This window comes from Peromyscus leucopus, chromosome 4, assembly GCF_004664715.2.
Source record: "Peromyscus leucopus breed LL Stock chromosome 4, UCI_PerLeu_2.1, whole genome shotgun sequence".
NCBI lineage: Eukaryota > Metazoa > Chordata > Mammalia > Rodentia > Cricetidae > Peromyscus > Peromyscus leucopus.
This window is the reverse complement of record NC_051066.1, coordinates 147,853,575-147,875,617: the sequence shown is the minus strand read 5'-3', so window position 1 is coordinate 147,875,617 and position 22,043 is coordinate 147,853,575. Positions and strand designations below refer to the sequence as shown.

The 22,043-nt window shown below is 46.7% G+C and overlaps 2 protein-coding genes and 1 pseudogene across 4 annotated transcripts in view; all 3 read right to left on the bottom strand.

The window, feature by feature from the left end:
* Nucleotides 1–5,777: 5,777 nt before the first annotated feature.
* Nucleotides 5,778–10,049, bottom strand: Dbndd2 (dysbindin domain containing 2). 3 transcript variants are annotated; one of them, XM_037205531.1, is made up of 5 exons: nt 9,881–10,049; nt 9,570–9,646; nt 8,208–8,354; nt 7,878–8,015; nt 5,778–6,434 (listed from the first exon to the last, which is right to left on the bottom strand). In XM_037205531.1, exons 3-5 carry the CDS (start codon nt 8,344–8,346, stop codon nt 6,235–6,237), a joined length of 477 nt encoding a protein of 158 aa, XP_037061426.1. In that variant the 5' UTR covers nt 8,347–8,354; nt 9,570–9,646; nt 9,881–10,049; the 3' UTR covers nt 5,778–6,234. The 3 variants fall into 3 exon arrangements, with proteins under 3 accessions (XP_037061426.1, XP_028724289.1, XP_028724288.1); XM_028868456.2 differs by lacking the exon at nt 9,570–9,646 and having other exon boundaries at nt 9,881–10,046; XM_028868455.2 differs by lacking the exons at nt 9,570–9,646; nt 9,881–10,049 and adding an exon at nt 8,945–9,473.
* The window catches only part of Sys1 (SYS1 golgi trafficking protein), a 32,172-nt gene continuing 18,400 nt past the window's right edge, over nt 8,272–22,043 (bottom strand). The window contains exon 4 of the mRNA XM_028868451.2: nt 8,272–8,354. Coding sequence (XP_028724284.1) covers nt 8,348–8,354 — 7 coding nt within the window. The 3' untranslated portion in view covers nt 8,272–8,347. The remainder of the gene's footprint in view (nt 8,355–22,043) is intronic.
* Nucleotides 18,131–18,274, bottom strand: LOC114692719 (annotated as a pseudogene).

Sequence of the window (22,043 nt, the reverse complement as noted above, 5' to 3'; positions counted from 1 at the left end):
CTAGGACAGCCAGGACTACACAGAGAAACCCTGTCTCAAAAAAACCAAAGTAAATAAGTAAATAAGTAACAACAACAACAAAACCCAAAAACCAAGTTCTGGTTGCTCCACATCTTACTATACATTTGGTGTTTTTAGGTTTTAGACTCAGCTATCTGGATGGTCTCACTGTGGGACACTTTGCATTCATATTCTTGTCATTCATTCATGTATCTTCTCTCATGAAAGATATGTTACCTTTTTTGTACACCTTTTTTTAAAACTTTATTATTGATCTGTGGCTGTTCCAATATTAAACTGATTTGTTTTTTCCACTTGCCCTCTGGAAAACACATTCATGAAGGATTGTCAACAGACTCTTGGGTGAATCTCACAACTATATTTCCAGGAAGAGCCCAAACTTGGTCATAGGAAGGCCTGCCAAGATAGACTCCAATAAGAAATGAATTGTTAAAAGATGACTTTAGGGCTTTAGAGATGATTTGTTGGCTAAGAGTATTCACTGCTCTTCCAGATACCTGAGTTTGGTTCCCAGCACCCACAATGGCTCACAACCACCTCTAATTCCAGCTCCAGACTCAATGCCTTTAGCCTTTGAGAGCCCCTGAATTCATGTGCACAAGTCCATATGCATACACATACACATACATAACTAAAAATATATAATTATTGAAAAAATGACTTCATTCTCCCACATCTGGCATTTCCGATTCCATTAGACTTGCAGTAGCAAGGGAGAGACTAGGTGTCAGGGAAGGGTTTAGAGCCCTAATCTGTGTAAGTATGAACCAACCAACCTGAGGGTCACTTTTCCTCATCTGTAAAAACCTACTTTCAGGGGGCTGGAGAGATGGTTCAGTGGCTGGAAGCACTTACAGCTCTTGGCAGAAGACCCGAGTTCCGTTCCCCGCACCCACCCTGATTGCCCAACTGCTTACTACTCTAGCTCTAGGGCATCTGGTGCCCTCTTCTGGCCTCCATGGATACAATAAACAAATAAAAGGAATTATTTAAAAACAAACAAACAAAAAACAACCCTACCTTTCAGGGTCATTGTTAACATGTTGGAGATTAATAGCCCTATCTCTTCAAATGACTTTATCGGTTGAGGGCCATCTTCATTTAATAGATAAGGAAACTAAAGTATGGAAACTGAAATAATTTAAGCTCACAGTGTGTGATGGAGCCAGGAAAAGTGGCTACATTACCAGCCTCCAAACGATTTCTTACAAAGGAAGCTGCCATCATGGTTATTTCAGTTTATGCTGTTTCCTCCTGAAATTGTCCCCATCGTCAGAGCCCACGCACCTCCTGCGAAGACTCGTCCTGCTCCTGTAGCAGGCCAGTCATCCGTGCAGTTGTACTGTGGCCTTCACTGTGTTCCACTATCTGGGGCATGTCTGTTCTAGAAGAGCTCTTGGTCGCCTTGGTAGTTTTGTTGTCTGTACAAATGCCAGCACATTGTAGGGATACTCAGTCATATCTAAATGAACAATCAGACATGATACCGCAGTACTGTTGACCTCACATTACCATGCTGTTGGCAGGATTCTGCACACTCCTGAGGACTGTTACAAGGTGAGGTTTTAGTGACTCTCTTGACCTGTGACCCCTTGTGTTTCCTCCATAGCACAAGGTTCTGCAGAGATGAGTTTAGTCTTCTTCCCTCTCCAGAGTCTGTTCGGATATCTACCCAGTAAGCCTTGCAACAGAAAGAAGCCACACTGTGGCTTGGAAGACTGAACGCTGGGCTCCTTAATTTGGAGTTGGCCCTAAATCAGCATGTTGTCTCCAAGGATACTGTGTAGCCTGAGGAAACAGTCAGCTGTAGATGAAGCCTCTGAAGGCTAGCCAGACCCCTGTGGTTTGGCAGAAGGAGAGGTCATTGTCCCAACCAGGAAGTGGTCTTGTGGTCCCATTGACCCTAGTCTTTTCCAGACAGAGCTGGGACTCATACTAGCTCAACTGGAGATTTCCCAGGGACTTACAAACAAGTCTATTTCTCAAGGGTGCTAGAGATCCCTCCCCCCAAGAAGGCTCCTGCTCCAAACTCCACAATCTTAGCATTGTGTCTAGAGAACTAAAGGATTTATTGGAATGTTGATGGTAACCAAGCAAGTACAGCTTCTCACCATTCATCCTGAAGAGTGGTGGTGGTCCCAAAAAGCCCTGTCAGAGCTTGGTTGGGCTCAGAGGCCCTTCAAGAGAGATAGAGCTTTGCTATGCTCAGGGAAGGTGGGCACAAACAGGGACTGTTGTCTGTATGCAGCAAAGTCATAGACAACTTAGAGAAATTCTAGGGGTTAACCTAAGGCCTAACTTAATAGATGATCTCAGCTTGGACCCAGAGAACTTTGGGCAGAGGGTATTTATGCTACAAGTTCATAGAAACAGGGAAAAGCTGAAGGACACTTTAGCTTCTTTGGAAATGCCACCAATTTCTCAGTATCCTTAGGAATAGTAACTTACAATGGCTTCCTGGAGGGAAAAAAAAAATGAAACTGTAAGCAATTGTCCCTCAGCTGGAAGAGCTTTGGGATTTAGGCTAAAGGTCACTGGTCCTGCAGGTAGTAGTTTGATATGTGAAGGGAGGCATGTCTAATGACTTTTTAATGTAAAAAGTGAACTAGAGATCCTTAAGACTGTGTCCTAAAATTTCTTTCATTTGGGCTGGAGAGATGGCTCAGAGGTTAAGAACACTGACTGCTCTTCTAGAGGTCCTGAGTTCGAGTCCCAGAAACCACATGGTGGCTCACAACCATCTGTAATGAGATCTGGCTCCCTCTTCTGCATACATAACAAACAAACAAACAAATAAATAAATTTCTCCATTCGACATTTCCTGGGCAAGTTCATTCTCACTATGGCCTCACTTCCCACCCATGCATTGATGAATGCATACTTGTTATGTTTAGTTTTTCAGTCGAATCCTTTAACTCAAATTCCACACTCATGGACCCAGGTGTCTGCTTGTCATGTTGTCTTGGATGTATCAAAAACACTCAAACTCAATACATCTAAAACAAATTTATTACAATCTTCAGCCCAAACCCTGCAAACCGTCCTAGAGGATGAGATATACACAATGCTGGTACCTTTGTCTCCTTCCTTTCTAATTCACCCATTAGGAAGGTTTCCAGGTTAGCCTCTGAAGTCTGAATCTTCCACCTCCGTCTACCCCAGCACTTCTACCCTGGCTCCTGTCTCTTACTTAGGTGAATGCAATCATCTGCTTTCCAGGCATTGATCCCTTCCAATCAGTATGCCACAAGGGGCCTCCAGTATTTCTTTCTTCACTAGCTTATTCCTACTTGTTATTCAGAGCTCAGCTCCAGTGTCACTTCCTCAAGGGAGACTCCCTGGTGACCTCTCTGAATAGGCCGGCTGCTTTGTGGCACTAGTCATAGCTGCAAATTTATATTTGGGCTCCACTACACTGAGCTCTGCGACAGAATCCAATTTTTCTTTTTTCTTTTTTTCTTCTCTTTTTGGCCAATACTGTATTTATGTTTTACAGCTGTTAAATGCCAGTATGTAATATTTATGGAATGATTAATGACAGTTTGTTTACATCCTGCTCCAGACTAAAAAAGGTAATCACCACTTCCTACTGGACCACCATTATTGCTTTCATACATTACTGTATTATTATTTGTCTGTCTAGAGCCTGCCTTCTCCAGTATATTTTCTAAACTGCAGCCAGAATTACCTTTTAAACAAGCAAGTCCAACTGATGAACCAGCCTGCTTCCATCTTAGGCTTGAAAGCCATCTTAAAGTAAAGACAAGTAAGGTTCATTCCTATTTATGATTAAACCTGTCTCTCAAGCATTGGGCTGTGCCCCACCTGTAACCTTAACTACAAATGGTTCTGCACTGCCTGATCCAGGAAATGGCAGCCATGTCTTTGTTTCAAAAAGTTGTAATGACCATTTTTGCAACCCTACTTTTGTTTCAAAGGTTGCAATCACTACCTGTTGTTATGATTACCTTGTTATGACCACCTTGTTAGTTATGGTCTTTGCCTGCCAAACTCCCTTTGGAAACCCCATACCCCTGAGCTATTAAAAACCTTATCTTCCCCATGTCCAAAACTGACCTTCTGAACCCCTCCTGTAGGGAGAGACAGCCTGTATACACGAATAGAAAAAGTTTGCTTTAATTGTTTGCTTGCTTTAATTAATTTGGCCATGATGATTTAGGTTGGTGGTCTTTCTCAATTTTTTTTTTGGGTGTGTGTGTGTGTGTGTGTGTGTGTGTGTGTGTGTGTGTGTGTGGTTTTCCGAGACAGGGTTTCTCTGTGTAGTTCTGGTGCCTGTCCTGGATCTCATTCTGTAGACCAGGCTGACCTTGAACTCACAGCGATCCGCCTGGCTCTGCCGTGCACCACCGCCGCCCGGCTCTCCTCACATCTCTGAGATTAACACAACCACTTCTAATCCTTCATTATTCCCAATAAAGTCCAAACTCTTTAACATGACCTCTTACCACACACACTGCTAATGGCTACTATCCTCTTGCTCCTTAGTAGCAAACCCCTGACTGGTTGAGACAGTAGAGTGTCCTAGAAAAAGGGGTACCTAGGCTTCCCCAGATGTGTTTTTCAGAGATGTCAGCTGGTACTGGAATCTAAACGCACTGGCAACTCAGTGATTTGAAAAAGTTACTGTCTTTCCAAAAGCTAGAATCTTCTCTTCTAGAAAATGCTGTGTCAAAGTGTCTATAAAATGTCTAAACGCAAACATTTTCTGTTACCAAATTCTGAGCAATGAAACAGAAGGGGTACCATTTCTTACAGCTTTCAGGTGAGAACAGACCCCAGGCTGTGCCCTCTTGGCCCATTCGCCATTTCTTCTCTTGTTTTCTGCCATTTTCAAAGCCATGCTGGCTGATGCTTTGTCAGCCATCCTAAATATGAGACAAGGGCAAGAACTGATGTCATGTGCCTTGGGTGGCTAGGGGAAACAACCCAAAAAGCAGCTCAGTGCTCAGTTCCTATGGAGCTTCCCCACAGCCCCGTGGTTTGGACTTCTTTAGTATGAGGAAATAATTTTGTATCTTAAGTCATGATCTTTTACTAGCTGTCAAACTGAAACCTAATACAGGCTTCAAAGCATTTCACAATCTGACCTTTGTCAAGTTTACCTCTCCTTGTATATTTTCAAATCCAACAATTTATCCAAACTAAATACTTTTTAGCTTCTTTACGCTAGTCTCTTAGTCTTTTCATCTTCTGCTTAATTTTATTTTTTATTTTTGAAACAGGGTCTCATGAAACCCAGGCTGGCCTCAAATGTCATGAAACCACAGCTGTCCTTGAACCCTGATCCTCCTGCCTCCACCTTTCAAGTGCTGAGAATACATGCGTGCCCCCACATCCAGTTTCTCTTTCCATTTAGTCTTTACAAGCTGCAGCTTCTCCCTGGATGGGATTCCTCTCCCTATGCCCAGCTTGGCTACTCCCAATTGTCCTTCAGATCTCAGCTTAAATTATTTCTTCAGTTTTGTTTCCTGATACTAGAAGGGGACTTGATCATGTTACTTACTATACTGTGAGTTATATTTACCTGATTTTCTTGATTTTCTCCACCACAGACAGTAAACTGTGAAAACAATGAAGTATTTCATCTTACTCAGACCTCTATTCCAACTGCCTCGCAGAGATATTAAAGTCTTAAGTTTTTCTTGACTAGATGGAGTAAATGAATGATGGAGATGTGGCAGAGGTTAGTTAAGGACGGCAGCTTTGGTAACTTTGCAATGAAGAATGAGCTGAAATGAGTGGTATATTATAGTTTATTATTTATACTATACCCTCTTCCGAAAAGGACTTAAAGAGGCAGGATTACTGCAGTACAACCTCACAGCGTGCCAAGTGGAACTCCTCAGAACTTCCCTTCAGAGACACTGACTTAGGAGACTCTAGTGGAAGACTACAGGGTCATTTGGGGGCAGGAGGGGTACTAAGAAAGCAGTGGCATCTTGTCCTACCTCATCTTCCCGCTTCTCATTTGGAAGTCCTACCACAGAAGAAAACCACTGGTGGGAGGGTTGTAGCAGGAGAAAGTTAGCAGAAAGCGGGGGAAGGCTAATTCTCAGTCCACCGTCGGCCATCCTCTCCTCCCTTTGTGCTGATGGCCAAGAAAGGGTCCGGTCTTCTCCATGTGCTCTGCTGGGCCTGGGACCTCCTCCCACTGAGAACAGCCAGACTGATCAGTCTTCAAGAGGTCCACTGCTAGCTGCAGGGTCCAGGCTCTGCCCCTCCATCATCCCCGTCCTCCTCATCAGACTGTGCCAAGGGTGTGTCTGCTCCCCCATCACTTGGATTTGGACTGCGCAGGTTGGACGAGTCAGAGGACAAGGAGGAGGTTCGGGATGTGGTCCTGTCTGGCGTGGGTACCGGCAGGCTCAGCCCCTCTGGATGGCTGTCCACTCCTACCCAGAGAGAAGAGTTGGTTAGGACCACACACAGGGCTTTAGAGAACTCAGAGATGTATCTGGCCAAAGAAACTGAAGTACAAAGAAGAGTGGGCACCTGTCCAGAATTACTTCCCAACGCAGTAAGGAGCCAGGATAGGACCTCCAGCCCCTTCCATATCACTGTACCATCCTATGTGCTGGAATCAACCCAAGAGCTCAGGCTCTACCTCACTTCTTCCTGAATGGCTGTAGGCAAGTCATTTTCCCTACCAAGGAAGGACTCTGTCCTTCCTGTGAAAAGGACACCTACATTTCTAAGTTTTTACGGTAAAATCTTAAGAATGCCTGTCGAACATCTGAGGCCATCAGAAAATAATAGCAATTTGTTTTTTTGCAGACAGGCTCTTGTTCTGTAGCTGGCTTCAAACTCACCATCATCCTGCTTCTGTTTCCTGAAGCCTGTCATTAGACGAAGCTAGAAGTCTCGGTAGCAGTTTTAAATAAGAGTATGTGTCTTACACATTAAGGATCCAGGATTGGGAGCCAGATAAGAGTTTGAATACCAGCTTTTCCACTTCCTGCCTATGTGAGTGAACTTCTCTGAGCCTAATTTTCTTTTCTTTTCAGTGCCAGAATCAAACTCAGGGTCCTGTACCTGCCAGGCAAGCATACTGTGTATATTATGCTTCTGAACTCAATCCCTAGCCTCTAATTTGGAGACAGGGTTTCTTTGTGTAGCTCTGGCTGTCCTGGAACTCATTCTGCAGACCAGGCTGGCCTCCAAAATTACAGAGATCCACCTGCTTCTGCCCCGAGTGCTGGGATTAAAGTCGTGTACCACCACCACCACCACCCGGCTTCTAACTTCTTTCTTTATGAAATGAAGAGTCTACTCCCTATCCTCATAGAACATTATAAAGATCGAGAAAGGGGCTAGAGAGATGGTTCAGCAGTTAAGAGCACTGGCTGCAATTCCAGAGGACCTGGGTTCAGTTCCCATCACCCACATGGCAGCTCACAACTATCCAGTTCCAGGGGATCTGACACCTTCACACCAATGCACATAAAATGAATTTAAATAAATCATTAAAAAAAGATAGAAAATATGCGCAATATTAAGAACCTAGTAAACTGTTTGGTAAAATTTAGTATTATGACTAAAATCGCTTAGGTTGTCTAACATGATCATTATGTTTTACATTATTTTAGTTATGGTAACTACATGAATTTCGCAAATATAAAAATTTAAAAGCTAGATTAATTAGCCGTTCCTAGACCAGTTCCTCCTGAGAGTCAACTTCCCTAAATCAGAACAGCCGGCTGTTTCTCTAGCAGAGACACACACTTCCAGCTTCTACTTAAGAGTCTTTCCTAACTCAGATGTGCAACCTCATTTCTGGGCCCAAATATCCAGTTCTGGCCAAATGGTACCCGGGTCCCCAAAGCAGAGAGGCATACCAGACATCTGAGGAGTTGGTGGAGAATCCTCACAAGGCAAGAACACATCTGCTCCATCCTGATCCGCAAGGTCAATAAATTCCACCTGCTCCAGTGTGTCCACATTCACCTCCATGGACGAGATGCTTCCTATGGGGGCTGCAGATGAGAGAGGCCTTAGGGCAGGCAGACCAGGCTAAGCTGAGAGGACGGTCAGCCTTGCCTGTAAGGTCCTCATTTCAGTTTACTGGGCCACAAAAACAGGAAGGGAGATAGCCCCCAAGATTTGAGAGCCAGAGGGACATCTTCCCCAACCTACCCTAATTCTATTCCTCAGGACTCGAAACTCACGTCTTTGTGACTCGAGATGCAGATGGGATAGCGGGAAGACAAACTCTGTCTCTGGCTGTAAAATGTCCTCGAAGAATTTCTGCCGCTCCCTGAGACGCAGCTGCTGGCGCTCCAGGGCTGCTCGTGGATTCGGGTCCATGTCAGCCCCTGGGGGGTAAAGAAGCAAGACAAAGACAGTTGTGGGGATGAGAGGGAAAGAAGTGGGGGCCGAGGCACAAGGAGCCCCGTGGGAGCCGGCATCCCGGCCTTTGCTTTCAGTCTGGAGAGCGCTGGCCTGGGCAGCCTCTTTCCCGTCTGTGAAACAAAACTCATCCCACAAACTTCAAGCTCAGATAGAGGAAGGGCCGGCCCTAGCTCCACAAAGGGGATGTCAGTTCCAGGCACCACAAGAGCCTGCTGAATCCAGGCTGCCAATGGCTGCCTAACTGCCGACAATGCCCTTCTGAGAGGCTGGGAGAGGCTGGCCACTTCATGGACCCCGCTCCCCTCAGAAGGCCAGGGAACAACAGGGTGCTGCAGCTCTGGTTCTTCCCACACCTTCAAAACCCAAAGAAAGACTCCAGAAGCTTTCCTCCCCCACACTTCTCTTTTTCTCCACACACACCATCACCATGATCCTCAATATCTCCAAATCCTTTCTCTAAAGGCAAAGACCTAAACTTCCTGGCTTGCCTCTGCCCCTGAGAAAACCATCTTTCTGGCCCCAGCTTCCCACCTGAAGGCATTAATCTACCTACTTGTAACACTGCATGGCAAGACTCCGTGAAGGAAAGCTGTTTGGAGAACCGGCCACCTTTCCTCCGGTCTGTGAGATTGTTCTCCTCTCTCACACATCTGTTTGGCTTATCACCTTCCCCAAGTACCAACTAGAAGGGTGGGGCCTGGGTAGTGCAGACCAGGCCTCTGGACTCCCAGTGCTGAATTTTGCAGACCACCACAGCCCTGTTCGTTCCCTCTCATTCCTGGTACACTGCTCTGAACCCATCACCAGGAGCAGGAAAATGTCTAGGGTGAGGACCAAATTGTCATCCTCCAAAAACCTCATCTGGACACAGTGTATCCCAGCTCTTGGCCAGGTCTTCAAGCACTGGGGTAACTCATGAGGAACCCAAAATCAATGAGCCAGGCACGGCCAAGGAAGTGCCAGGAGCTGATGTGGCCGCGGCTGGCCTTGGAGAAGGGAGACGCTGACGCGGACTCCAGAGAAAGACTCTTAGAGCTGCCGCCCAGGTCACAACGCTAAAAATACCCAGGGCCCCAGGGGCGGTCTGCGGAGCTGCGGGGAGGGGAGACGAGCTGCCACGGACCGGGGCCACTCGGACGCCTCTCTCCTCTCCCCTCCCCCTGACGCTGTGGTCTTACCAGGTTGAAGAGATTGCCCACCAGGGGCCGCGGAGCTGAGATCCGGAGCTAGGTAGTTGTTTACGCGACCATAGGTACTAGGAAGAGTGGAGATTTGGAGACAGGCTGCTGAGACCCAGGCAGGAGCCAGGAAAATGGAGAACGCCCTCTGCCCCGGCCCCACCCGCGCCCGAGGAGGAAAGAGGCAAAGAATTCCCTAAAAGGGGACCGGCGCGTGGGCGAAGACGGGGCGGGCGGAGGAGGGCGCCCCGCGTTCCCGTGCTGCGTGGCCCCGGTCCGCCACACCTGATTCCAACCCGCGCACCCCCTACCTGCAGCGCCCGCAGCCCGCTGGCTCACTGGAAGCGCTCCCGACAAGCGGCGGCGGGGGCGTGGGAGCGAGCAGCGCCGGCCGGGTGGGGCTATGCCTGCGGGGCTCCCTGGGGACCGGCGGCCCTGGGAGCCGGGAACGAGGAAGAGGCGGGAGGCGGAAGTGGGGGCGGGGCGGGCACTCGGGGCCGGCGGCGGGGGACAGCCCCACGGAACGCCGCGACCCGGACTTGCGGGGCGGGCGAAAAGTTCCCGCACGCATCCCTCCTTGCTCGGGCGGTCGCGACCGCCTGCGCGGTGCTGCGCGCGCCCCGAAGCGCTTGCGGCACCCCCGCCCAGCGCACGGCGGCGGCGGGCACACGCGCCGGCTCCGGCCCACGCACACTTGATGCGCTCCGACTTGCGAGCAGCGCCCACGCAACGACCATGCGCACGCACCCATTGCCCGCCTCTCCGCACCTCGAACAACCTGGCCACGCTTACGCGCGTACTTTTCCAGGAGGTGCGGGATGGGGAAGCGAGGGTCGGCTGCCGCCCAATGAGACAGGTGCATTGCGGCTAACGACCCCGGGACCTTGGATTCCCTCAGCTGGCCTCAGGACCACACCGAGCCGCCGCCCTACTGGTCAGCACACTAGGCGGGTCTGGGCTGGAGGGGATGAGCCGGTGCCGCACCCTACACGCCGGCAGGGAGCCAACACCTCGAGGTGTTAGCAGAGATGCCAGACGTCCGGCCAGGCGTGGGTGGGCGGTCCAGATGGAAACTGCCCACTTTACAGCACCTCCTGGCTCAGACCAGTGCTAGCAGTGTCCAGCATAGCAGCAGCTCCTGGATTAAGCCTGTTCCCTTTTTTCTTCTACTCTCTCACCCATCCCCTTGTTGTCTGTCTGTCTGTAGGTCTGTCTGTGTGTGTTCATTAGAAATCTGTGTTGGGGGTCAAGCTGTCTGGAAGCCATCATCTCCCTCTCCTTTAAAGCCCATATTAAAATACTCCTCCATTTCATGTCAGTTCTGTTTCCTGGGGATCTTTTCAGTCCACCATTCCTGTTTCCACCACTCTCTGGCCTGGCTCCCACTGTAGGAGCCTCCATCAGGTTCTCCTGTGTCCTCTTTAGTTGAGCTACATTCTGCACACAGCAGTCAGCTTGGGCAGTGCAGAGCACAAGTGTTCTAATCCCTCCTTTGTTAAAGTAAAATCTAGGCTCTGGCGTGGCAAGTCAGCCTCTCTGTCTCTCTTCCTCTCCCTCCCCCTCCCTGTCTCTCTCTGTGTCTCTGTCTCCCCCACCCCCCACCCCCAGGGTTTCTTTGTGTAGCTCTGCTGTCCTGGAACTTGCTAGGTAGACCAGGCTGGTCTCAGAACTAAGATCCGCCTGCCTCTGCCTCCCAAGTATGCTTCCGTGCTCAGCTTCTAAGTGAAGTCTTGAAAAGCAGGGAAGAGGAAGGGCATGGGCAAAGGAATGGCTGTGAAAAGCATGATGATTGGGTTCCCCACAGAGAGATCGTACTCCAGCAATCCTAAGGCACTGGCTCTTCTGTGACTGGAGAAGAACCCTGTGAAGTAACTACAGCAAGCAACTTCCTCCTCCGCAAGAGCAAGCTAGTTTAGGGACCGCAGTGAGTGAAGAGGCTGAGAGTGTGGGTATTGATTGCTGTCAGAGCCCTTCTTAAGCTGTAAACCTACCGAAGCTTCTGGCCACCTCAGCAAACACATCTCCGATCCTCGATCCTGTCCATTAACTAGGAATAATTAATCCCCCCTCTTATAATTCATACAAAATGCTTAGTGTAGGCCTCTGGCTACACTGGAAATGCTCCATAAGCCTTAGCTCTCTTGGTTGGGATGGGTTCTGAGAAAGGGAAAGAGCTGCATCCTACCATGTACTTGTGACATTAGGAAGGGAGCCCTAATTGTCAGCACTTCTGTGGGAGTTACCGGCGTCAGGTGCTATAATAAGTGCTTTACATATATTAACCCTTAATCCTTGGAGGTAAATGCTAGTATGTCCACTTTACATACAGAGAAACAGCTACGGGAGGTAGAGAAACTGTTCAAGGTCCTCCAGCTAGTCTGTGAGCCTGGGCAGGTCACCTCCTGAGATGGCTGTCACCACAGCTCCTGGTGTGCTCTTTTATCCTGTTTGAGTTTTAGTCTCATTAATGGAGGGAGTAGATACTTGATCTCATTTCCACCACAGAAAAAACCAGGCCAGGTCTTGAGGACAGGGGCTGGAGCTCAGCTACCGTAGTCACATCTCCCCGATTCACAACACCATCTCCCACCCCTGCCCCATTTTCAAACTCATCTCGGGAAGAAGGACTCCAGAGACTTTTTCTTTCTTTTCTTTTCTTTTTTTCTTTTCTTTTCTTTTTTTTTTTTTTTTTACTAATAATGTGCAGTAGTAAGAAGGGAGGAAAGTATAAACCGGGAGTTCAGAGTTCAGTCTATAACTGATTGTAAACAATCAGTTGGTCCACAGATTATTTTCAATCAAAGATGATGAAAGATTAGGGATGTCTGTCCCTTCTTGTTGCCAGATACCTGCCAAAAACTGGTTGGAAGAGTGGGACATCCAAGGTGAAATTAATTCAGTGAGCTACACTGGAAGTGTGTCATCCAGAAGAATGACCCAGGCTGGCAAGGAATGGAATGGCCAAGAGAGTTGAAAGGAACAGTGAAAAGTGGATGGCTTGATACTCTGGCTTCCAGCTGGGATGCAGACAGCTGGGAAGAGCATTACCACACTAACGACAATTGGACAATCTTCAAAGCTTTTGTCAACCTTCAGAGAACTGAGGTTGCAAAGCAACTAATTAACGTGAATTCCAAAGGACAGGAGGCTCTAAGAAGACACAGAATACAGGCACTGATTTCCTTCTGAGGGGATATGAAATCTCCATGCATGAAAGTAAGAACTAGCTAAAATGTTATTGAACTGTTTCGGCCCATTGTGGCTCAGACAGGGGCAGATGATCTGTGGGAATCTAGACGACAGAACAGTGACAGAGACAACTCCGTCCCTCACACCAATGGCCTAGCACAAGACAGCAATTTCCAGGTACAAATGACATTGTGCCTACCGTCCTATGTCCACAGACTGGTCAAAAATCACAGTGCACACATGGAAGCATTTCTTCAGAAACCGAAAATGTGGCCCATACCTGTAATCCCAGCACTTGGGAGGCAGAGGGAGGTGGAGCTCTGAGTTCAAGGCCAGCCTGGTCTACAGAGCAAGTTCCAGGATAGCCAGGGCTACAAAGAGAAACCCTTTCTAGAAAAACCAAAACCAACAACAACAACCCTTTGTCAAGAGTCATAGTAATCAGGAAGACAGACCTGAGGCCCAGATGCTGTAGCTGTCTGACAGAGGTTTAAGAGAATGATCATTCATGGAAAGCTCTTGTGGGAAATGTATACAATGTAAATGAGCAGAATTTTAGCAAAGAGCAAGAAGCTATCACACATCATATGCAACACTAGAAACAGACATACTCAGGATTTGAAGAACACCTTTGACTCGTCAATAAGTTCAACACAGCTAAGGAAGAAATGGGTGAATTTGAAGACAATTCAGCAGAGGCTACTTAAGCTGAAACAAATAAAAAAGTTAAAATCACAGTAGGGCTGGGGATGTCACTCAGGTAGGGTATCTGCCTGGTATGTACAGGTTCTTGAGTTTCATCTCCAGCACTGCATAAAAACTGGGCCTGTACCCTGTACCTGTTATCTCAACACTTGGAGGTGGAGGCAGGAGAATCCGAAGGTCACCATCTGCATAGTGAGTTTGAGGCCAGCTTGGGCTAAATGAAACTCTACTTTAAAAAAAAAAAGACAATTACATGTCTAGGGTAAAAAATGATGTAGGCCAGATGTGTTGACACATGCCTTTAATTCCAGCATTCTGGAGGCAGAGGCAGGTGGATCTCTGAGTTGGAGGCCAGGTTGGTCTACAGAGTGAGTTCCAGGAGAGCCAGGGCTACACAGAGACTCCTTGTCTTGAAAAATAAAAATAGAATAAAACAACCAAAGAAACAAACAAAAATATTTAGGGCTATAAATAACAAGCTAATGGAGACAGGTGTTGAATTGTTAAAATGTGGAAATAGATAACTGGTTTGCTTCACTATTGCTCTCTCTGTGTGTGTGTGTGTGTGTGTGTGTGTGTGTGTGTGTGTGTGTACACGTATGAGAATACAAGTATGTACATACAGGTGTGCTTGCTGATTTGTGCATGTGTGGCCAGAGGTCAACAACAGGTATCTTCCTCCATCACCTACTCACATTATTCTTTGAGAGAGGGTCTCTCTCTGGATCTGGATCTCACACACTGGCTATTCTGACTGGCCAGTGAGCCCAGGAATCCACTCATGGCAGCCCCTTCCCTGCCACCAGCAGTAGGGTTAGACTCCGGCCACCACACCCTGCTCTTTCATGGGGCTGGGGATCCAAACTCTGGTCCTCATGCGTGCACAGCAGGCACTTTGTTGACGGAGTGATCTCCCCGCTCCTCACTGTCACTGTTTTACTATCTGTATCCTATAAAATCAGATTTTATATATATAAAATTTGTTTGTTTCTTTTTCGAGACAGGGTTTATCTGTGGCTTTGGCGCCTGTCCTGGAACTCACTTTGTAGCCCAGGCTGGCCTCAAACTCACAGAGATCCACCTGCCTCTGCCTCCCGAGTGCTGGGATTAAAAGCATGCGCCACCACCGCTAGATTTCTATACAGAATTCCACAAGGATTTTGACTCTGTTCTGTTTGTTTTATGAGCGTTCTGCAATACAGTCCTAGCCAGCCTGGAACTTGTAGCAATCCTCCTGCCTCTGCCCCCTAGACTGTGGAATTACAGGTGTGTGCCATCACACTCTACTGTGGACTCTGCTCTTGAACTCTGTTCTCAATCATCCCACCTTTGTGTGTTCAGTATTCAGTCACAGGTGAGGTGCTTTCAACCTGTACCTGCCAGTAGACTTGTGGAGACAGGGGCCTTTCCTCACTGTTTAAAAATATTTTTAAATTTACATTTACTTACTTACAGCTTGCCATAGTGCGCATGTGGAGATCAGAGAACAAATTGCAGGATTCAGTTTTCTCTTTCTACCATGTGGGTTCCAGGAATCAAACTCAGGTTGTCAGGCTTTGTAGTGAGCATCTTTACCCAAAAGCCCTCTTGCCAGCCTAAAGTTATTTGCAAAATTTTGAAATGATTATAGATTCAAAGAAAATTGAAAAGATTTTCAATTCTTCTTTGGTTTGAGAAAGATTATCTCTCAGAGTTGCCAGACGTCTTATACTGTTCAGAGCAAAGGTCCTGAATGCAGTTGGGAATTACGCTAGGTTAATAAAGTGGGATAGGTTCTGTAAGATCCATGACCTCACTAAAACACAACTCCTATACCTAAGACTCAGAAGGCCAGCTGTGATGGCGCATACCTTCAATCCCAGCACTCAGGATGCAGAAGCAGGCAGATCTTGGTGAGTTCAAGACCAGCCTGGTCTACAGAGTGAGTTCCAGGACAGCCAGGGCTACACAGAGAAACCCTGTCTGGAAAAGCAGAAAGACTCAGAGAGCATCAAGGAAGAGGGGGTGGCAAGATCGTAAGTGCCAAAGGACCAGAAACCTGAGACTGTGTCTCCTAGAAATGACAGGAAGCTTTACCCATGATACTCCAACAGCATGGCTGCCTAAGAGACATTTGAGGAATTACAACACCAACAGGCATGCTAACCTGGAGAGGGCAAACAAATCTCACAAGGCCCGCTGACACAAAACAACCTAAGCAATGCTGACAGTGGGAGAAATAGCCTTTCCTAGGAATGAGCCCCTAAATTGGTTTATCCAATACCAACTGGTCAGCCTTAAAATCGTATACTGGCAAGTTGTATTTTTGTATACACATATATAGTGTGTAACAATAATTTTTTAAAAGGCCATGAATTTAAGAGGGAGCAAGGTGGGAGGGGACATAGGAGAGCAAAAAAAGATGTAATTATATTTTAATTTCAGCAAAAGTGAAGGACAAACCACACAAGGGTTATGGTGCATGGATGCATGACCAAGAGTCTTTTTTCCTTTGGGGTGGTGTTAGATACCATGACCAAGGAAACTCATAAAAGAAAGCCTTTAATTGGGGTTACAATAACAGATAACTTGCTTACAGTTCCAGAGGGTACTCACCCGTTACCATTGTGGTGGGAAGCAGACAGGCATGGTACTGGAGCAGCAGCTGACAGTTTTTCATCCTGAACCACAAGCAGCAGCAGACACCTGGCCTGGCATGGGCTTTTGAGACCTCAAAGCCCACTCCCAGTGACACACCTTCTCTGACAAGGCTACACCCCCTAATCTTGTCCAAACAGCTCATCAGCTGGGGACTAAGCATGGAAAATACAAGCCTATGGGAACCATTCTCAGTCATCCACCAGAGGGGCCACTGGGGGGTGCTCCAGGCCCCAGGAGATGACTTTGTACCCATGAGCATTTAGGCAGCATTAAGTGGACTCAATGTGTTACAAGAACAGAAAGGGTGTTTAAATTGGGAGGGAGATGAATTTGGGAGGGAGTCCCAGGGGAATTGAGAGGGAGGCAATGGGGTGGATATGACCAAGAAACACTGTGTATGTGTATGAAGTCTTCAAAGAATAGAAAAAGAATTAAGATGATAAATGATATGTTCTATTCACTATACACTATACTTTTTTTTGTTTGTTTATTTTTAGAGACAGGATTTCTCTGTGTAACATTCCTGGCTGTCTTGGAACTTGATTGGTAAACTAGGCTGGCCTTGAACTCACAGAGATCCACCTGCCCCTGCTGCCTAAGTGCTGGGATTAAAGGCGTGCACCACTACCACCTGGCTGTTTTTTTTTTTTTTTTTTTTTACTTTTAGAGACAAGATCTCTCTGTGTAGCCCTGGCTGTCCTGGAACTTGCTCTGTATACCATGCTGGCCTCGCACTCACAGAGATCCGCCTGTTAATATTCTGAACCACACCTTGAAATCCTACCGCCTTGGTGCCACCCTGCATCATGATGTAAAAGCCTCATTCTAAGGAAAAACTCCTTCCCTTCTCTCTCTCTCTCTTCCACTTTTCCTCCCACGAGGTATGCACCTTCGACCTCTCTCTCTCCCTTCTTCTCTATCTTTCTCTCTCTCTCTTTTCCATCTTTCTCTTCATCTCTCTATTATAATAAACTCTCCACGTGGATGCAGCGTTCATTCATGGGTTGTGAATTACTGGCCACTGCTGCTGCTGCCTTGCCCACATGTTGTGCATCTGCCCAGCATGTTTCCCTGCATACTCAGGATACTCTCAGGGGTTCCCCCCACCCACTTTCCCCTGGACAATAATTCATAACATTGGTGCCCAACGTTGCCAGGCAGTCCCACTGCTTTCTCTGCCCACAGGCAGCCTGAGGAGCTCTGGGATCCTTACTACCTGCCATTTTTCAGGCTGGAGCACTGCCGGGGACTCTTCATCCCACCGAGCTGGTAAGATTCCTCTCTTCCCTTCTGGCCATTTTCCCACAAGTGAGGATTCGTCTTGCTTCGCTCGCTGGCACCACATCTTTCAGGCTCTAAGCCCATCCATCCCTATGGAACGGCATATGGAGACAGCTTGTGCACACTCAATTCCACTGCCCATACATAGCCTTTGTTACGACGGTCCTTTGGCTATCTTGTGCCATTATCATTGGCCCTCACTGACCCTCTGGGACACCGAAGGTCAGTCCACTAGGACTTACACCTCCTCGTGGAAAAATGCACCTCTGCCCCACCCCACCCCCACCACTGCTTGGGGTCACTCCCCTGAGACTGCCCGCACCATGCCACAGCCCAGAGGCAGGTCCCTCTCTCCCACCTGGCTGCACTGCTACTTCTCCATCTTTCCTTCACAAAGTCTATTTCCCATGTGCAAATGGAAATGTATGATTGATATGGCCATCTATATTTCTTTCTGATGGACTTTTAAATGCTTCAATTTATCTGTTCCTTATCTGCTCAGTTTATTTTTAAAAAAAAAAAAAAAGAGATCATATCTTTATCAGTAGTCAGGCAGTGCCATCTTAAATAAGGGCAATCACATGGCCAAGCTGCCATCTTAAATAAGGTCAAAACAGGCAGGTCATATGACCTTACTACCGTCTTTACTAAGGGCAGCATGCTCCTATACCAGGATAATGTGGCAACAGTAATGCTTAAGAGATTAAATCTTTTTTTTTTTGTTTTGTTTTTTTTGTTTTTTTGAGACAGGGTTTCTCTGTGTAATTTTTTTCCAACTCCTAGTTTCAAAATTCATTTAGTATATTGTCCTCGGATAGAGGACGTATCAGATATTAAACTGATAAGAACAGATACTACACTTGATCTTAGGCAAAAGGCTGAGAAGCGATTCTCTCTGTGTAATTTTGTTGCCTGTCCTGGATCTCACTCTGTAGACAAGGCTGGCCTCGAACTCACAGATATCCACCTGGCTCTGCCTCCCCAAGTGCTGGGATTAAAGGCATGCGCCACCACCACCTGGCTTAAATCTTTTTAAAATGCCATGTACTGGGTCTCTGGATAAATGATTCAGGATATAAATACCAGTTATACATACTTTTAAACATTAATCTGTAATTCTGCTAGAACTCAAGGGTATGAGTCTATTTCTGCTGTCTTGCAGATACCCACTGTCTGCTCTTCTATGATATGGATTTCAGTATTGATTAATGATACTAATTTATCTAAAACTTTTATTTTTCCTCACTTGTCTATTTCTAAGGATGATATTTTTTCTCTCTCCTGGTCTTGGGACTCCTGCTCTTCCCAATTACTAAGACCATGGGCCAAAAGGCTCCAAATAAATTCATACATTTTAACTCTCATCTCTAGTCTATTTTCAGCAGGCTGGCAGAAACACGGAAGCAGCAGCTGTGGACCACAACCTGCAGCACTTTCCCTGTTACAGATGCTGGCAGAGATTCTTGTCTATGTGATGTGGACCAGTCCAGCCAAAAATAATTGTTCCCTGTCTCTACAGCCAGGTCAGATAACCAAATGCTTCTGACAAATGTCCCATTGCCCAGCCTTTGACTGGCCTTTCAGTATTTTTTGGGGGGTCCTGACAACAATGTCCCAATAGCAGCTCAAAGCTGTTCCAAAAGAGAATACATTGTCCTGTGTTCCCTATCCAGAATAGGCTGAAATGCTGGGTCAAAAGGAAACCCCCTACCATAGAGGACTAATTGGCTATCTAATGCCCATTGATGTTTGTTAATTAAAATGGTTCTGCAATAAGATAAGACACTTGACCTTTATGCAGAACCAGGGAGATATTGTATAACCTTAATAAATTATTATTTCTATATAAATATATATAAATCAATCAGGATGGAGTTTCTGGTCCACCAAGAAGGTCCTTTTCCTCTTCTCAGAGGGTCCTTTTCTCAGAGTTGGGCTGCACCCTGACTCACTAGCCCTTTTTTTCCTGTACTCATTCGGCCTTGGGATCTTTCCCGTTACTCTTCTTTGCCTTCTAAGGAGACAGCAAGCCCTAGCCTTATGGAAGCTGCTAAGATATGGGAGACTTGAGGAATACTGGCTGACAGTTAGCCATTCATACCTAATAGTCAGTCCTCAAATGCTCAGAGATCTGCAGAATATGACATTTAAAATGTTAATCAAAAAAGATTATTATATCACACAGAGACTTCCAGATTCTAACAGTGACCCAAGGTCTCCAAAGAAGATGTCTTCATCTGGATGATGGCAAAACTGACCTCTGGGCAAATTGCCTAAATGTGACACCTGCTGCCAGGACCTGGCCCAGACTGTGGACAAACAGCAGGACATCGGGGAATTGATTGCACCCCTTTTGCCTAGATAAAATAAAGTCAGTCTTTCCTATGTCCCTCTTCTATGGGAAAACTCCCACCTCATGGTCCTGATGGGCTGAAGACTGATGTTCTTCTGATACTTCTGCCAATTATATGGAGACCAGGGTATAGCTAACTGGACATGGACTGGTCCCTGTCATTTTTAACAGATTCGAAAGCTACTTGGTCTGCATTCAGATATGATTTATCCTTCTCAGATCTCCGATTCCATTTGACAGCCAGGCTTTGCTTCAGCTGCTTTCTCAGTTCTCTATATAACATTCACAGGTCCCCCTCTCCTAGGAATGTAACTTTTTACTATTGACTGCTCTCGGTATATCCTGGTTTGTTTAAATGAAGATAGGAAAAGCTGTCTCACTTCTTACATTTATCCTTCTCAGATTTGATGGTGTTTGATGACCTAAGACTACAAGCACCTTGATAGCTCATTAATAAGTTTCCTGTTAAAAATCTATTCCAGTTGGCTTACAGATACCTACATATCCCTGGGAAAAGTTCTGCTACTGCATCAAAAAATCTGGTCTGATAAAAATTAACGGTCTTCAGAGACATTTTGACCTCAGCCATTTTCAAGCATATTTTGCAGTTTCCTTCTCCTGCCTGGGCCAAGCGGCTTTCCAGATACACCAGCTGGCACCAGCTCCAAGGATGCCAACTGGGATGGATGCACCTCCACCTCCAGAGAAATGGATGCACCCCCACCTCCAGAGAAATGGCAGCTGTAATGGCTCCTGCACTCCTAAAGAACACATCATCCTTCAATTCATGCTGGTACCATCTCTCCAGGCTCAGGCGGGCACCTACCCAGCAACTGGAACCTGATTTTCCAAGATGTCCCAATGAAGGGTGTACCTGCTCTCATGTCTCACTCATTCACTCTTGCCTCTTCTGTATAACCAGGGCACTTCTCTGTTCCATTCTTTCTGTCAGTTATTACTCTTCCCATGACTAGCCCAGCTCATAAGGCCAATGATGACAACCTAAGTTTTTCTCCTAGCAACCTCAAGGAACAGACACCTGAGATCTCCATGATGACAGCTAACTAAATGCTTCTTCACTCCCACCTCCCGCCATGCATGACTCCTGGTTTCCCCCTTCCCCACTTCGCCCCTTGTCAGCTTGAAGTAGCCTCTAGAATCAGCACCCTTGTTCCCCCACTTGCTTCCATAACTCACCTCTTTTATAATAATCAAAATGGAGGAATGTTAATATTCTGACCTTGAAATCCCACCCTCTTGGCACTGCCCTGTGTCCTGATGTAAAAGCCTCATCTAGAGGGACCTTTCTCCTTGGCCTATGGGCTTGAAAGCACACAGAAAGGGGGCATGCTCTGCCTACAGTTACTGTCCATGGTGCCCACTGCAGATCCCAGCCACAGTTGACAGAGCTGATGAAGCTACCAGGCACCAAGGCCTCAGAGCATGTGCAGTCTAGATGTAAAAACCCACATGGCCTGCATCTGCCCAGCATGTTTCCCTGCACTCACAGGATACCCTTGGGGTCTCCCCCCCCCTGCGCAATAATTTATAACATCGCCTGTCTCTGCTTCCCTAATGCTGGGATTAAAGGCATGCACCACCACTGCCCAACTTCACTATACCTATTTTTTTTTTTTGAGACAGAGTTTCTCTGTGTAGCTTTGGAGAACAGGCTGGCCTCGAACTCACAGAGATCCTCCTGCCTCTGCCTCCCAAGTGCTGGGACTAAAGGTGTGTGCCACCACTCACTATTCCTTTTTTTTTTTTTTTTTTTTTTTTTTTTTTTTTGATTTTTCGAGACAGGGTTTCTCTGTGTAGCTTTGCGCCTTTCCTGGGACTCACTTGGTAGCCCAGGCTGGCCTTGAACTCACAGAGATCCGCCTGCCTCTGCCTCCCGAGTGCTGGCACTATTCCTATTTTTAAGAGCTTTCTTGTGTTTATTATTCAAGGCTTACCGCCTATGTCACTGGGTAGATTTCTCTCCCCCATGAAAGCTTATATTCCCTGTGTCAATGGGAAGAGCAAACAAGGTGGACTATGGAAAACTGCTCATGAGCCACCGTTACTGTACACTCTGGTCTCCTGGGTATGAACTGCTCAGGTGGCTCTAACTTCAGAAGGGGTGGAAGCAGATAGAGTGACAGAATTGACTAAGCTGGGTGTGAAGGCTCACATCTAGAGTCCTGGCACTCCCAGCACTCTAGAGGCTAAGGCAGGAGGATTGCAAGTTTGAGACCAGTCTGCTCTATATAGTGAGTTCTAGCCTAGGTCGGGCTATGTATCAAGACCCTGTGTTGAAAAAACAA

What these genes read in the sequence shown, in the direction of transcription:
- Dbndd2 (XM_028868455.2), bottom strand. Translation starts at nt 9,041, where the DNA reads ATGTGTGAGAGAGGAGAACAATCTCACAGACCGGAGGAAAGGTGGCCG. An exon ending in CTTGCCATGCAGTGTTACAA is followed by an intron (nt 8,355 to 8,944) that starts GTAGGTAGATTA and finishes TTTACCCCCCAG; the next exon opens with GGGCTGACATGGACCCGAAT. An exon ending in GCATCTCGAGTCACAAAGAC is followed by an intron (nt 8,016 to 8,207) that starts GTGAGTTTCGAG and finishes TCTCATCTGCAG; the next exon opens with CCCCCATAGGAAGCATCTCG.